Source organism: Mandrillus leucophaeus, unplaced genomic scaffold (assembly GCF_000951045.1).
Source record: "Mandrillus leucophaeus isolate KB7577 unplaced genomic scaffold, Mleu.le_1.0 Scaffold241, whole genome shotgun sequence".
Classification (NCBI taxonomy): Eukaryota; Metazoa; Chordata; class Mammalia; order Primates; family Cercopithecidae; genus Mandrillus; species Mandrillus leucophaeus.
The window spans coordinates 2,776,492-2,792,487 of record NW_012102488.1 but is presented as its reverse complement, the minus strand read 5'-3'; the positions used below and the strand labels follow the sequence as shown (position 1 = coordinate 2,792,487).

At 45.2% G+C, this 15,996-nt stretch overlaps 1 protein-coding gene across 2 annotated transcripts; it reads right to left on the bottom strand.

Annotated features, from left to right (window-relative positions):
• Positions 1-142: 142 nt before the first annotated feature.
• DNAJA4 (DnaJ (Hsp40) homolog, subfamily A, member 4) lies at positions 143-15,728 on the bottom strand. Of its 2 annotated transcripts, XM_011982703.1 has the most exons (7): positions 15,615-15,728; positions 11,290-11,470; positions 9,048-9,152; positions 7,924-8,151; positions 6,617-6,847; positions 2,191-2,291; positions 143-2,091 (listed from the first exon to the last, which is right to left on the bottom strand). In XM_011982703.1, the coding sequence occupies exons 2-7, from the start codon at positions 11,345-11,347 to the stop codon at positions 1,876-1,878; spliced, it is 939 nt and encodes a 312-aa protein (XP_011838093.1). In that variant the 5' UTR covers positions 11,348-11,470; positions 15,615-15,728; the 3' UTR covers positions 143-1,875. The 2 variants fall into 2 exon arrangements, with proteins under 2 accessions (XP_011838093.1, XP_011838094.1); XM_011982704.1 differs by lacking the exons at positions 9,048-9,152; positions 11,290-11,470; positions 15,615-15,728 and adding an exon at positions 12,070-12,073.
• Between the last annotated feature and the right edge of the window lie 268 nt (positions 15,729-15,996).

Here is a 15,996-nt window from a genome sequence, read left to right as displayed (position 1 = left end):
CACTTTTTGTTTGCATTCACCCCCATCCCCAAAATAAAGCTCCATGAGGGTGGAAACTTCATTCCATTATATCAACCAATGAGAGGCAAGCTGGCACTTAACACTGTTTGAGCTCTCGAAAAAATGAAAAAGCAAAGCCACTTCTCTCATACCAGCTCAATTTTAATTTAAAGTGACAAATGTACAGGTGGAATAAAATTTTAAGCAACACCCTCCAAATTCCTCTTATATGACAAGAAGGAGCTGAATGTAATTTTACTCCATCACCAACGAAACAGTAGTTCTTTAGCAATAATTCGGAAGTCACAGCACAGAAACAACACCCCGGAGTTGTGGTCCATTTACAAATAGATTTTTCACTTAGGCTTCGTTGGAAGAAGTGATTTTATATCTATCCTGACCCATGGTCAAAGTGGGCGTACGTGGGCTGCTTCTATACTTTGAGCAAATTATGCCTCACTAGCTAGCAATGTTCTGTGGGAACCTGGTCCGTGCAGCTGGTTCACCCTACTTCTGCATGGTCTGATCTGCTTTTTGACCCTCCTAAGGAAGATCCCTGGTCTGAGTGAAACTCTCAGGTGCCATGTAACCAAATAAGGGTAGGGTAGATCTGACAGGCAGCCTCTGCTTTAACCCAACAGCTTACAAGTTTTTTGTGACTTGGGGGCAAGAAATAAGCAGTAATGGCTAAAGACTGAGGTAACCCTAAGTTCGAATTGTAGTCTACCTGTCAGGAATAAAATAATGACTGATATCCCTCCAAACAAGCTACAATTTACAGTAGTAGTCCATACAAACTGTAATCCACAGTGGAACTCAGAGCAGTTCTTACCAAAACATCACTTGAGCAGGAAGCCCTTTGTAATATGGCTGTGCAATAAGAGGAACAATCCTTTGGAAGGGAGCTGAATCTGGGAGAATGAGGTGGAAAACACTGGGGGAGTTCTATGCCTTTGCAGACCCTCAAGTCACCCCAGATTACTGGTCAGAGAAGCTGGCTGTGTCATGGGCCAAACCAGCAGCATTCTCCCTCGGCTTCCGTTGCTGCACTGAGGCTGCCGGGGACACAGAACGATTTAGTTTTCTTTACAGGTAAGCACTTTGGTGGGAAAGCATTGCAAAAGTTGTCAACAGAAAATCATTAAAACCATGAAGAACAAGGTGTGAGGGTCACAGGCAAACAGTTATCAGCATACGATTCAAAACACTGGTTTGTCCTCACCACAGAGCTTGGAAGGTTCAGAAAACTTCCAAGAGAGATGATCAGACACACTCACACTCCATCCACTGAAGGGCACAGAACAGTAGGAACTAAGTTGGCCCTGTTAAGCAGGCACAGGCAGCCATGTCCGATCCATGGATGTGCTTTTGTTCTTTAAGAGGATCATCTAGAATCCTCAGAAATGTTATCTTAGCAGCCCTGAGATCATGCCCTCAATAACTCTGCCAAGGGAGGGGGAGAAACCACAGACCTAGAGATGGGCCAGGATGCCCACTTTGTGCCTTGGGGTTTGCTAGGGGGCTGAGCTGCTAACTGGGCTGTGCTTTATTGGTGACACTGAATTATGGCAAAGCCACTAGAAGCACAAAGTGTTGGTGCAATCACTGACATCTCAAAAAGTATATCCTGAAAATAGAAATGAACAGATTCCATATACAGACTAGAGGTGATTTACACTTAAAACATTTAAATAAATTAAGCTATAACTTAAGTTACAACCAAAATAAAAACCAAAAAGACACTCAGCAATTAAGAATGCTGAACACGTACACAGGACATCCCAAACATGAGGCCATTAAAGCGATCATTTTCATTGTGCCAACTTTACATTCATCATGTGCTAGTCCGGCGGGGCCACGCTGCCCCGCACCATGTCACGCTGTCTGGCACTGCACTCCAGCCCGGGGCCCGTCTTCGTCCTCCTCGTAGGCCTCCCTGTGCTGACGCCAGTTCTGCTCATTGGGAGAAAACTCCTTCAGCTCCACCTGATCCATGTCATCTGTAATCCTCACTTTCTGTCGAGGAGGCAGTAAAGCTTCCAGCTGAGGAAGCTTTTCCAGAGAAAGCCAGTGTTTTTCAGGGAAGATTACCTGTAAAGGGTGAGGTGGGAAAGAAAGGTGGCTGTTTTTTCCCCTTCCAATTAAGGCATTTAATAATATGTCCACGACAATGAAACACAGTGAACTTACTAAAAATTGTATGATTAGAATCCCTTTTTCCAGGGGTGCTTTGTAGATGGGCATTCCTTCATCACGCACACATTTCAGGTCCCCGTGCTTTATCACCTCACCTGCCAGAGAAAGGGTCAGTTATGAAGAAGAAAGGCAGAGGGGCCTGCAGAGGTCGTTCTCCCTCACGGGAGAGCCTGAGGCAGGTCCTAGCACCCCGTGGCACTGGGCAAAAGCAGCGTGGCATCTGACTGGAAAGCTGGTCCCAATCCCAGGTATCCTTGTCAGGTACTGCCTGGGGGTGGGGCTCGGGCTGGGACTCTGGCCCGTGCTCCCCCGGCCCGTGCTCCCCCGGCCCGTGCTCTGAGCTCCAGCAGTGTGTCAAGGGGGCAGCATGCTGCAGCCACCATCACAGGTAGGCTTGAAACAAGTGAACCAGAAGTCATGACACCCAAGTCTGCATAAAATGGGGCCAACAACCATCACTCTGCCCCTTCGTGGGGTGACAGGTATTCCTACCACAAGGGGAACAGGAATGCTCCTCACAGATAGGAAGAAGCCTCAAGAGTCCAACCAGTCCCCTGCCTGGCATAAAAACTGGCTCCCAGCCACCTGTAGGTGACACCCAGGTTCCCTGGTAGGGAGCTCACTAGGTGGCTTGGCCACAGGCAATCTCCTTCATGGTCACAATGCACTTCCATACACGCTGCTGAGCTGGAGTCACCCTCCCGGCTGGCACCCGCTGGGTCTTACAGCTACGTGACTTTGCAAGGCATCAGGGGAGTTCAGACCCCAAGAACTCTGAGGCATTCTCCCAAGTCAGAAACTTCCCTCTAAGCATGGAAAAGGAAAGAGACAAAAGGGTTTCTGATAAAGTATACTCTTCAGCTCAGCGATGAATATGGACAAAGACAGAAAGAAATGTTTGGAAAAAATGGGGGAGACGGTGGAGGGGAATCGAAACACTAATTTATTCAGCAGTCCACTTCCATATGGAACTATCTAGAAAGTGAGCTCTCTCTTCAAGAGGAAATCTTTAAAGGGGAGGTTTTAAAAATAAAGTAAGCCAATGACTATCCTTGAGGTTCATTCACGGGCAGGGCTGTGGCTCAGACATGGCCTTCAGAGCCTACTGACTGTGCAGGACAACAACCCCTTAGCTAAACTGCTCCGGACTGCTGGCTTTTTGTGTTCCTGTTTATTCTTTTTCTGAAATACAGTCATGGCCAGGCGCGGTGGCTCACGCCTGTAATTCCAGCACTTTGGGAGGCCGAGGCGGGCAAATCACGAGGTCAGGAGTTCGAGACCAGCCTGACCAACATAGTGAAACCCCCATCTCTACTAAAAAAAAAATAGAAAAATTAGCTGGGCATGATGGGGTGTGCCTATAATCCCAGCTACTCGGGAGGCTGAGGCAGGAGAATGGCGTGAACCCGGGAGGCGGAGCTTACAGTGAGCCAAGATTGCGCCACTGCACTCCAGCCTGGACAACAGAACAAGACTCCGTCTCAAAAAAGAAAAAGAAAAAAGAAAAAAGAAATACAGTCATGCACAGCATAGTGACCTTTCAGTCAACATTTATGAAGATGGTTGCAAAGATTACACCAAACTTTTACTGCACCTTTCCTACGTTCAGATACCCACATACTCAGCATCATATTACAACTGCCAACAGTATTCAGTACAGCAACCTGCTATGCAGGTTTCGGCCCAGGAGCAACAGGCTATGCCACACAGCCTAGGGTGTAGCAGCCTACGCCATCTAGGTCTGTGCAAGTATATTCTATGATGTTCACATCACGACAACATCGCCAAACAATGCATTTCTCAGAACGTAGCCCCATCATTAAGTGACACATGACTGGTTTTTCTGTCTTCCCATTCCTATCAGGTGTCACTTCTTGCTGCTCTCAAGCTCTACTCCCCATGCTTCTGCTTCTAGCTTACCAGGAGGTGGGAAACTGACCAAGCATGGAAAACTACAGGTAGAAGAACACCACAATTTTGGCTCTCCCGGCAGGTAAATACCTGCCTGCAGGCAGGGCCATCACACCCTTGTGTGGCTCCAAAAATCACTTTTTTAATTAATCCAATCCTCAGCAATGCTCATAACAGGCTAAAGGGCTCTAGGGAAGAAGGCATTTCAACAGCAGAAGAGAGGAGGAAGAGGGAGGAGAGAAGATGGAGAAACAAGAAATAAACCAACACAAAAGAGGGGTGAAGAAAAAAGGAGAGGGTGCAAACGAGAACAAAGTAAAAGCAAAAACAAAACAAAAAGGAAAACAAATCCCCAAAGAACTCTCCAACGGCAGGTTTCCTGGATGCTCCACCCTTCCTTATAATAAAGAAGGAAAGAGGTTTCTTAGGATTTGCCACTTCCTTCCCTCTGGGGCTTTTTCTCCGCCACCCTCACTCCATTTGGCTCCCGGTTCCCTAGGCTGGGGTCAGCTAAGGCAGCAAGGAACACTGGGCTCTGACCCTTGGCAGGGCCCAAGCCTCAAACAGTCCACCCCTGGACAGGATGGTCTTTCACAAAGAAGTTACATACAGATGCCGCCCAGCCCCGGCTCAGGAGGGCTAGGATCTGGGCTGTGACCATGTAAGGGCGTCTTGGACACAGTGCCAGGGGTTGAGCTCACAACCAGTGGTCTGGGGCTTCATGTAAACTGTGATCTTCAAACTCCTTCTCAAGGGAAGAAATGGGTGCCTTGGGAGGTCTATGAAAGCCTAAGGGTAGGTGTTTTATTTTAAATGTTCATGCAAATTTTGCATTATACTGCAGTGCTTCCCCCAATCCTTGATTATGTATAAAAACACACACAAGTCTGGGCAACATGGCAAAACCCCATCTCTACAAAAAATATAAAAATTAGATGGGCGTGGTGGCATGTGGCTGTAGCACTAGCTACTCGGGAGGCTGAGGTGGAGGTTACAGTGAGCTGAGATCATGCCACTACACTTCAGCCTGTGTGACAGAGCGAGAGCCCTGTCTCAAAAAATTTTAAAAATAAATAAAAACAGACACAGAGCAAATGACAAACCAAATGGGGTAAAATGTTAACATCAGACAAATCACATATGGGTGGACCTCGGACTATTTTTGTATTTACAACTTTTTGTAAGCTTGAAATTGTTTCCAAATAAGTTTATTTTAAAATCCCAAAAACTGATCAAGCCTTGGATATATAATTCTGCTTCCTATTATCCCCAGGAAAGGAGGAACCTGAAAGAATCCAAGAGAGGAAAGAGAAAAAGAGCACGGGAAGAGGAAAGCAGGCAAGGAGGGGAAGGGGGAGAGGGACAGGGAGGGAACAGACGCCCAGGCCTCAGTCACCCCATTGGACTTGAGTCTTATCTCCAGCTGCCACTGCCCTGGGGGCAGGCTTATTGGCTGGTTACCTCCGTGCCTGCCCTGAACCTACCTCTTTTGCCCCAAACCTCAAATGGCCATAGGAAAAGGTAATCCCAGCCCCACGGCCAGTGAGGGGACTACAGCAACACTGCAAATGGCTGGTGCTGGGGCCCAGGCTGCTTCGGTGGTGTAGCCACCACCACACCCATCCAGACATTCTTTGCTATGCACAGCTGACCTTAGTGCTATTCAGAAGCAGCTTCAAGTCAAGGTCTCTGGCCTGGCCTCTCTCCTTTCTCAGCCCCTTCTAGGCAGGTGCTCTGGTGCCCACACAGACCCTCACTGCAGTGAACACAGAAACCCTCCTGGGAGATGAGTCCCCTAGTGTCTACAAGGGGGTTGGGGGCTGAGCTCAGGCCCTCAGGAACCCTTTCAGCCCAGAGGCATCTCCCTCTGGCTCCCATGGGTGTGGGCAGACCAGCAATTCCTGTGGAAACCTCCAAGGATAAGCTGATAGGCAAAGTCTTTCTTACAGGAAAATTCTACTTTAAAATGTAACTCAAGTAATGAACAACAGAGGCTACAGGAACATGTGGATCAATCAGCACAAATCACCACTTGATAGAAAAACACCACCTATTAAGCTGTTTTCTTATACAAAAATAAATTTTTAAAAATTTAAGTTTAATTGGCAGACTTCATCTAAAATTTCAGAGCCCCAAGATTCTTATTTGAGACCTTTCCCCCCAACCAAATATTTTTTCTAGGAGAATATAAAGGACTTTATAAATTATCTAGAGTCATTAGGGATAACTTTAAATTTAGAGAAAATCACGTCATACTAATTTGTGTAACAGAATTTGACTTTAAATGTGAAATCAGGTGAACTATTCCCAACACAAATAAGAAATACTCAAGGCGACAGATGCCCTAAACACCTGGCTTGATCATTACCCATTTTATGCATGGGACAAAGTATTACATGCACCCCATCAATATGTAAAATATTATGTAGCAATAAAAAAATCAGGCTAACTTGCTAGAATTATGCCAAACATACAGAACGTCAATGGAAACACACATTTGAAACGTTACCTGATTTGGATGTAATAAGAAGAATTCGATTGTCCAATGTTTTTATCGTCTTCTTGAAGCCACAAAGAGCTTCAGAAAGCTGAATTTTCATTTTCATGATCAAGTCATGGCCTCGTCTCTGAAAGACACTATGATCCTTCTGATCAAGCACAATTATGACATCACCAGGCTCCAGCTCAGGCTCCTGATCTCCTTCTCCATGAAATAGTATCTTTTGCCCATCTTTCATACCTATGAAACATCATCCCTTTCTGATTAGCCATTTCTCATACAAACCATGCTTCCTTAAAGCTTTTGAAGAAGGAACAGAGTCCTTCAGGGGTTCTTTATTCATCAAGCCTCCCAATCTCATGCAGGCACAAGGCAGGGAGGGGTGGCTAGGATGGCCAATGAGAAAAGAGGTCCCGCTTCCCTTGGCATAATGTGGGGCCAAGCCCAGCATGCACAGGGAGAGGGGGAATGCGGCTCTACATCCCAGGTTTCCACAGCACTCCCTTCCCCGGGCCTGTGATGCCACACTGCCAGCATGGGGTCACTACCCACTTCCCGGGGCACAGGGTGCATGACTAAGGACTGATGGGGGTCAGCCAGCCCTGTCCTTTTCTAATAAGTCATTATGCACACTCAAGGCACAGGGTTCAGGCACGTTTAAACAGTAAGTCCTTTCATAACACCTGTGTCGGTTTGGGTGTTAATTCTTTTACTTTTGGTCTCGTATCTGATCTAGGATATATTCACTGGATTGGAAAGCCACAGAATCATCAGGGAATACTTGGAGGACAGCTAAAATGGAAAAAGGCCTTAAAATGATGGCATCAGGCAAAATGAATAGCAGAAGAAGGTGCTGTATTTGGGGAAATCTGATGCACCAGATGGGGAAATGTGGAGAGAAAGGGAATATGCAGCCACAAACACTTAAACAAGCCCTTACGGCCAATGAGCATTGGAAGCGACCAGGAAGACAATCCTAAAGATTCTAGAGGAATGGCTTGAGAATATCAGGAGATGGCAACTAACCAAAACCAAGGCCAAGTAAGACTTTCAGAGCATCAGAAAATCTCATAGAGAGGCTGTCTGTGATCTCAAGGAAGTAAACCTCGGCAAGAACACTTTGGCAGGTGACATGGAATGGAAATAAGGCCAGGAAGGGTGGAGAGAAGATGATCGGGACACAAGAGGAATTCATGGCACACCCAATACATGTTGTGATACAGCTCACTTCCCTGACATCTAGCCTGTGTATCCCACGATTAGCACCCAGACAGCATTTCCAGCCAGTGTGGAGCACCAGCTCTGCGCAGCCTCACCTTTTTCAACATGTACCTCGATAATCTTCTTCTCACGGATCACCTTGGCACCGCTGCAGCTCTCGCAGCGGTCCTTGGGGTTGATGCGCTCGCCCTGGCCCTTGCACTCAACGCACACGGTCTGGATCTGCTGCACCATGCCCGGCCCGATCTGCTGGATGTGGATCTGCATCCCCCGCCCCTTGCACAGCGGGCACTTCTCCACCGATCCCTTCTTCCCGCCAACACCTGCAGGGTCGGGGGAGGCAGGAGTGAGGGCCATGCTCTTCCCTTACCAGTGTCCCTGCTGGGCACCACAGCAGAAGGGTAGGGAACCCTCACATCAGACATTGGGCTTAGAATTCTATTTACAATCAAAAAACAATGCAGAAGAGCCTGGAGGAGTCCAGCCAAGCAGATAACATCCAGATGTTAACATCTGACCTCAAATGTTTGTGATTTTGGTTGCATCAATCCAAATTTATTACTTTAGCTTCATCAAATGTGTTTTCTTCCACCCCAGGTGGAACCTGCATAGGCCCACAGATGAATGAGGAGGCTGGGGCTATGGAGATCTAGAGAACAAAAGCTCTGTCAATAGCAGCAGCTACCCAGCTCAGCCAATTCTCTCTGTGGGACAATGTGAGGCTGGGGTCACCAGACATGGCTTTTCTGGAAAACTCAGATTTTTAAAAAATTACAATAATTATATGTACATTTAAGTTAGGGGTCAAGAAACCATGGCCGGACTGCTTGGGTTTGTAAATAAAGTTTTACTGGAACACAGGCATGTCCATTCATTTATGTAACATGATGGCAGAGTGAACTAGTTACAAAAGACTCCATGGCCCGGAAAGCCTAAACTCTGGCTCTTTACAGAAAAAGTCTGCCAGCCAACCCCTAGATGAGGTCAAGTGTCTGATTCTTAATTTTTAAAAATAGTCGTCAACATGTCAAACAGAGGTGCAGCCCAAAGAAAACATTCATTCAGGCAAAGAGATGTGGTCCTCAGGCCACCTGTCTGTAATCTCTGCTTGACCCTTGCATTTGAAATAAGATAACTTATTCTCCCTGAACTAAAACAAGCATTGTTTCTGAATCTAAGGGATCAGAACTGTGAGGTTCAGTCAAAAATTAATTTTTACCTTCACATTTCTCGCAAATTACATTTTTCTGGAGGGCCAATTTCTTCGTGACTCCATTATATAAATCTTCAAGAGTTACAGATAACTGGTGTACAACATTCTTGCCTTAGCAAGGGAGAAAAAAAATTAGTGGCGTTGAATGAAATATACCACTGTATTAAATACCACCCATATGACCCTTAGTTGTATGAAGTCTCCAGAGATTCAAGACTGTGGATGGGTCATGCGCTCCCTTCCCTGCAGGAAGCAATGCTTCTATTACCCCAGCCCATCCTTCTAGCCCTCAGCCAATAACAAGAGCTAATACCTTCTCTAGCTATGAGCTAATTAATCATTTATAGAGGCCAACAAAAAGACTTTCCACCTTTATTTTTGGAGAACAAATCTGAGGACAGGGAGAGTACTAATTGAGAAACCAAAAGCAGTATGAACCCACGAAGTTGGTTAAGTTTCCCCATGAAAGGAGTTCTTTCTATACATAAATCTGTGACAGCCAAAGTCTCTGGATCTTTTCAAACTCTTCCTTGGGCATAAAGCACTTTACTTTCTGAGCCCTTCTGTAACTGGTGGCCAAATGGGAATTCTTTCCTCTGCCAAAATCTTGCTTCTGCACTCAGGACAGTGGGTGTTTGGTCCTGAGGGTGGGCGTGTGCTCCAGCGCCTGCCAGCCTGTCAAGACTGACAGCATCAAGACCCTCCCTGCTGCCCGTGGAGCTCCTGCAGTCACTGAGACGAGCTGTCCTGGTTTACTGGCTGCCAACTTTGAGAGATGACTTAATTAAGGGCATGAAGTTTTTCATCTCAAGACAGTGAGGGAGCTGGACAAGAGAATACCCGAAGTTTTAATTACGTGCACACCATCAATTATATGAGCAGGCAATATGCTCAAAGGACAGGGGAAGGATTTTTCCCTAATAAACACTCTGTGATTTTCAGCACTCTGTGTTCACAGAATTGACACCCAAGCTTTTTAAAGCTCAAAGTCAATTACAATGTGATAACAGGTGCTGCTTCATTTATCTAGGGGTCTCTCAAAAACCACACTTCTTAAATCCCAAGGCAGAGCTCATTTTTTCTGACTTTATCCAGAATTATAATAAGCCTGCTTATCTTTCTGGTTTCAAGATTCAAAGCAGCCTGACAACAGTAAACTAAACAGGGGGAATGGGAACTAGTCTATTGGCAACTACTAACATTAGCAACTACCAACAACAGAGGTAACAGCCTGTAGTCTGGCAGAAGATGAGATGCAGAAAAATTAGGAAGAGCAAACCTCGAAAGTCAAAACAGTGGCCTGGGGCCACTGAGCTAAGGGCTAAGTTCCTCATTCACCTGGGGATGAAGTTGCTACTACTCATAATGCATTCTGAAAAGAAAGACAGGTCATTTACAAAGATTTCAAACATAAAGAGGTAAAATTTGTTACCTAGAAAATCCCCTGAGCAGGCTGGGAAATGAGGCCATACTGAACATGGCAAGGGTACCCACCTAGAATGAGAGAGCCTGCAGCCCAGGCCCAGGTCAGGGAAAATGGAAGGCCACAAAGGGAGGGTGGGCATGAGAGGAGAGGAACACACTCCGTAAAGGATCCCTGACAACCACAGGAGGCGTCATTTACATCCCTCAACACACTCTGGTGCCTGATCCCAACAACAGAGGAAAAGAAGGCACGATGAACTTGACCTTCTTCTTTTCTATCCACCAGTCCATTTGCTCCTTCATATAGTATTGGAGGATGTCAGATAATTACTAAATTTACCAGGAGTTTCCAGGTAGCCTGAGCACTAGACAAGTGATAAACTCTTTAAAGTTAATGATCCCAAAACATGGCAACGGTACCTTGTTTTTTTGTTTGTTTGTTTGTTTGTTTAAGACAGGGCCCCACTCTGTCATGCAGGCTGGATTGCTCACTGCAGCCTTGACTTCCTGGGCTCAAGTCATCCTCCTGCCTCAGCCTCTCAAGAAGTAGCTGAGACTACAGGCATGAGTCACCAGGCCTGGCTAATTTTTTTATTTTTCTTTTTTTGAGATGGGGGGGTCTCACTATGTTGCCCCAGTTGGTCTTGAAATCCTGGCCTAAAACGATCCTCCCACCTTGGCCTCCCAAAGTGCTGACATTACAGACATGAACCACTACACCTGGTCCAATCATATCCTTTTAAAGCATGATCTATCCTGATTCCAAAATACGTACAATTGTGGAAACCATACAACTTATTTATGTTTCTTTAAAAGCATTTACCTCTTCTCTCTCTAGCCATCCGTCCACCACCACCAAAGAACATGTCAAAGATGTCCATGGGTGAAGAGAAGCTGGGGCTGCCTGAGCCTCCTTCTTTAATTGCCTGCTCTCCGCCTTGGTCATAAATATCCCTTTTCTTTGGATCTGAAAGCACTTCATATGCCTGGGATATGAGTTTAAACTTTAAAAGAAAGAGAGAGAGAGAGAGAGATTTTTAAAAAGAGAGAGGTTTCAGTTGTTTTATTAAGCAAGCCCGCCATATAAACATACAACGTAATAGAGGTATTCTGCCCCCAAACCCTTGAACTAGCCAGTCTATACATCCTCTACCTGGAACCTGACTTGCCTGTCTACTTACTCCTTTGGTAAAGTGGGAAACACAGGGCAAACATATTAAGCGACTGGTGAAAGGGACATGACAAGAATAAGGAAGAGAAGGCAGTAGAGAAGGAAAGTTTCTCCCTAATCTGGCTGCACCAGACAAGAAGTCAAGTCCAGCTAGGATACCATGAGATAGTGCCAGGGCTGAATCTCTAACCAGATAAAGCTAGGACTCTGGGCACTACCACTGGCTCACCTCCTCATGGGAATCATTTCATTAGTTTACTAGCATGAAATTCAACTACAGGCATCTGTGAGTACCTAACCACGTGCCAGACATTGTATACAAACCTATACTCCTGATCCTCCCCCAAAAGCCCCATCCTGCCCATAGTCTTTCCCATATCACAGTTATTGGCAATGCCAATCTCACCTGTCAACAAATCCCACTGACGCTACCTTCACATTTGCATCTCCAGTACCCTGAGACACACACAATATCCCATGTGTAGCATTCCTGCCAAAGAGTTACCACTGGAACCCAATTGTATGAAAGAATCAGAAAAGCCAAATTGAGAGATACTCTAAAATTAAAAGATAGGAAAAACCGAATACAATGTGTGATCCTGGATCAGATCCTGCACTGGGGGGAAAAAAAAAAAATGGCTACAAAGGACATTATTGGAACAATGGGAGAAATGTGAATTTTTGTTCTCAATGTTAAACTTCTTGAATTTGATAACTGCACTATGGTTATGTACAAGGATGTCCTTGTGCCTAAGAGAAACATGCAGCACTTAGGGCTGAAAAGTTACGCTACAGGTAGCTTCCTCCCAAAACCTTTAGCCAACAGTAAAAATAATAATAATAATAGATAAAACAAATGTGACAATTTATTTACAACTGGTAAAGCTAGGTGAAGAATACATAGGTGTTCATTGTACCACTCATGTTTTCTGCAGGTATATGGAAATTTAAAAAATAAAATCAGAATGCTAAAACATGCAAAATCTGTTCCTTCTCACCACACCACATCCACTCTGGCAGAAAGCACCATCTCAGGCCTGGACTGAAGTGGCCTCCTCCCTGGTCTTCCATGTTCCCTTCTTGCCCCAGCTTTCAGTGTGTTCTCCATTCGAGCCCACTAATTGGGTCAATCCTCTGCTCAAACCTCTACAAGGCAGCCCATGTCACTGGGAGTAAAAGCCAGTCCTAACTTTCATCTATAAGCTCAACCTGGCACCTCTACTTTCTTCTCCTCCTGTGCGTCCCCACCTCAATTCTGCGCCAGCTTCACCAGGCTCCCTGCTGTTCCTCAATTCTGCAGCCTGAGCCTCAGAGGCACCTCAGCCTGGTGTGGCCTCCCCACTCACCTCTTTCCAGCCTTAGCTCACAGACCACCTTCTCAGGGATGCCTCCTGGTGATCCAGCTTTAACACTGCAAACCCACCTCAGACCCTCCCACCCCCCACCCCTGCTGCATATTTCTCCATAGCATTAACCACCTTCCAACAAGCTGTATCATGTATTGCTTAGCTTATGTAGTCCTCACTGCAACATAAGCTCCGTGAAGATGGGGGGTTTTGTCCACTGCTGTCTAACTGAGCCTGGAACCATGCCTGGCATGTAGAAGGCATTTGGTAAATACCTGTTAGATGAATGGTTCGATTCTGGGAACTCAGACATAAATAAATGAGGTAGGGTCTTGGCCCTCCAGAGGCTACAGTTTAGTCAGAGAGACATATATGGATATATAGATATACAGATCCTATAATGCAGCTGGCTTCACAAAATATTCAGGGAAAAAAAGTGCCATGAAATAAGGAATTTGAGAGACAGAACAAGGGAATTTGAGGCATTAATTCCCTTGTTCTACAAATCCCTGATTGAAATCTAATCAGTAACTAATAATAATAATAGCTAATAAATAATAGCTAAAAAACTGTACAATTTAGAAAAGTATTAAAAAGATGTCAGCATCATATGTAAGTCAGCTAGATCTTTTGATATGTCGATTCTCATACCATTTCTGCGAAGAAGTAAGTACCATTCACTACTACCCCTTTCCTCAGCAGAAAACCTGAGATACAGTGTAAGGATTGGGTGCCTGGTACAGATCAGAAAGCATCTAGGCCAGGCTGCCCCCAGAGAGTTTCTGCATCTATCTGCAGGTCAGGACTAGGTAAATAAGCTTCATGGGAATGTCCACTGGAAACACTCAACAAATACCCTGGATACTCACATGACATTTATACTTACTAGAATTATCTAAGAATGGAAAAGGAGTACCCAGTTGCTTGGGACATTCATTCAGAGGCCAGACCTCACATGGGATGGGGGTTCCAACTACCAGTAGGGAGTCCATCCTCTAGGGTCCCAGGACTCCAAAGTCTAATTCAGTTCCCAGCCTGGACCCCCTTCTCCCAGTGGGAGACAAGTGCTATGACCAGCTTGCCTTTCAGGCCATGATCATTTGTCACAGAACCTTAACAGGATTACTATACAGCTGAGGGGAAAATGGCTTTGAAGACTATGTAACAACTTGGGAAAAGTACTTATAATAAAGTATTAAGTGGAAACAAGAAAACAAAATGTCTATGTATCAGGATGGCCATGTATGATCATCCTGGGGGAAGCCTGGAAAAAAGCACGGAGTGGTGAGGATAATGTGTGCTTAGTAGGTTTTCCTCCGTGTTCTAAAATTTTCTGCACAGTTTGCTATCTTTTGATTTTTGAACTTGAAAATCTATCATTCAAACTAAAAGTTACAATGAAATTGACCAAAAGATCAAACCCATCTCAATAGGGTAGTAGCCAAGAATATACCCCACATCATTGCCCCTGAAAGGGACTATCTTGGTGACCCACTACCTACCACCCAGGCATCTTGCGAAAAAAACCAGCCGCAGATAAGTACAGACTCCATACAGAGTGCCCGACAAACACAAGCTGCCCCAACGCTTAGCAACAGGGGACAACAGGGCAAAAAACAAAGACCAACACCCCAACGGCCTTCTCAGTTGTCCCAGCAAGGGCTAAAGAACTGGCATAGTCTATTTTTGAAGAGACATTAATAATACAGTGACAAACTTAGGAGGAAAAAAAATTTAAATGTTCTGCCTGTGATAAAGTGGAAAAGAACTACACACAGACTCACATACACACTCACAAAAGGCCTGCACAGTGCACCCAGCACACAGTGGGGACCAGAAGAGGAGGTATATGTTGAATGAATGAACAAATGAACGAATGAGCTCTCTCTGGGGAACTTTACAGCAGTTTCTATAAATTGTGTCCCCAGTCTCCTCATCCTCTTTGATTTCCAATCTAAATTGCCACTCTCCTCCCAATATTCCTTCACTGCAATTTCCCTTCCAATTTGTGCCTTTATAGAGCCCTCTTCTTCTACATACAATTTTTTAAAGTGCATTTACTCAGCCAGCTAACAAACATTTTAGCACCTACCCTGCACAGCTAGCTACTCACCCCATAAGTGGCCATGGGGGCACAGTCACTGCCCTGCTTATATTATGGCAGAGAATACAGTTATCAAACAAGAAATCACCTTTAAAGGGATACAGTTAATCAAACAAGTAATCACCATTAAAGTAGGATGCATGTTGGGCCTGTGGTTCAGTCTACGAGGCAGAGGCAGCCTCCTGGAAGATGTTTTAGCGAGAACTAAGGAGTTTTATCCCCTTCCGTGAAGGTAGGGGAAGGAAAGTATTCCTGGCAACAGGCACATCACAGAACCCCTCCCTCCAAGCTGAGATGGGCTTGCCTGACCTCACTGCCAAGGGCCTCATTTATGCGACACTAACTCAGTGCCTGGCTATAAATAAATACTAGTTTAAAACAAACCAAACAACCTGCCCAGACAGGTATTGACAGGGTGAAACCTACATATATGTAGTACAGGTCAAGTCTAATGTTTTAAAAATAAAAGCTTCAGAACAACAAAAGCACATTCAGCTCTAACTGTATACACAGAGGCATGAACTTACTCTTCTGAGTGCTGAGATTTGACCTGAAACCAGGGTCAGAAGACTTTCCCACGTCTTTAGCCAGCCTGCTGAAATATGAAATTACAAGCCTAAAAGCTCTCCTTAAAGGAGACTGTCAGAAGCAGACTACAATGAATGTAGGGAGCAGGTGGATGAATCACTAGCACCATGTAAAACGCCAGTGCCTTTAAAAGCTACAGTAAGCCATCTAAATATAGATGAGAAAGAACGCAAGTGAGTAACAGACAAATGGTCTTACACGAAAGCATTTTAAACTTGTGACAGCCACATTCAGCACATGTGGCTAAATATAAATATTCCATCACTGTTGCCGTTCAGCCAAACCGTCCTGAAGTAGCTTTCTCCAGTTTGGAATAACTAA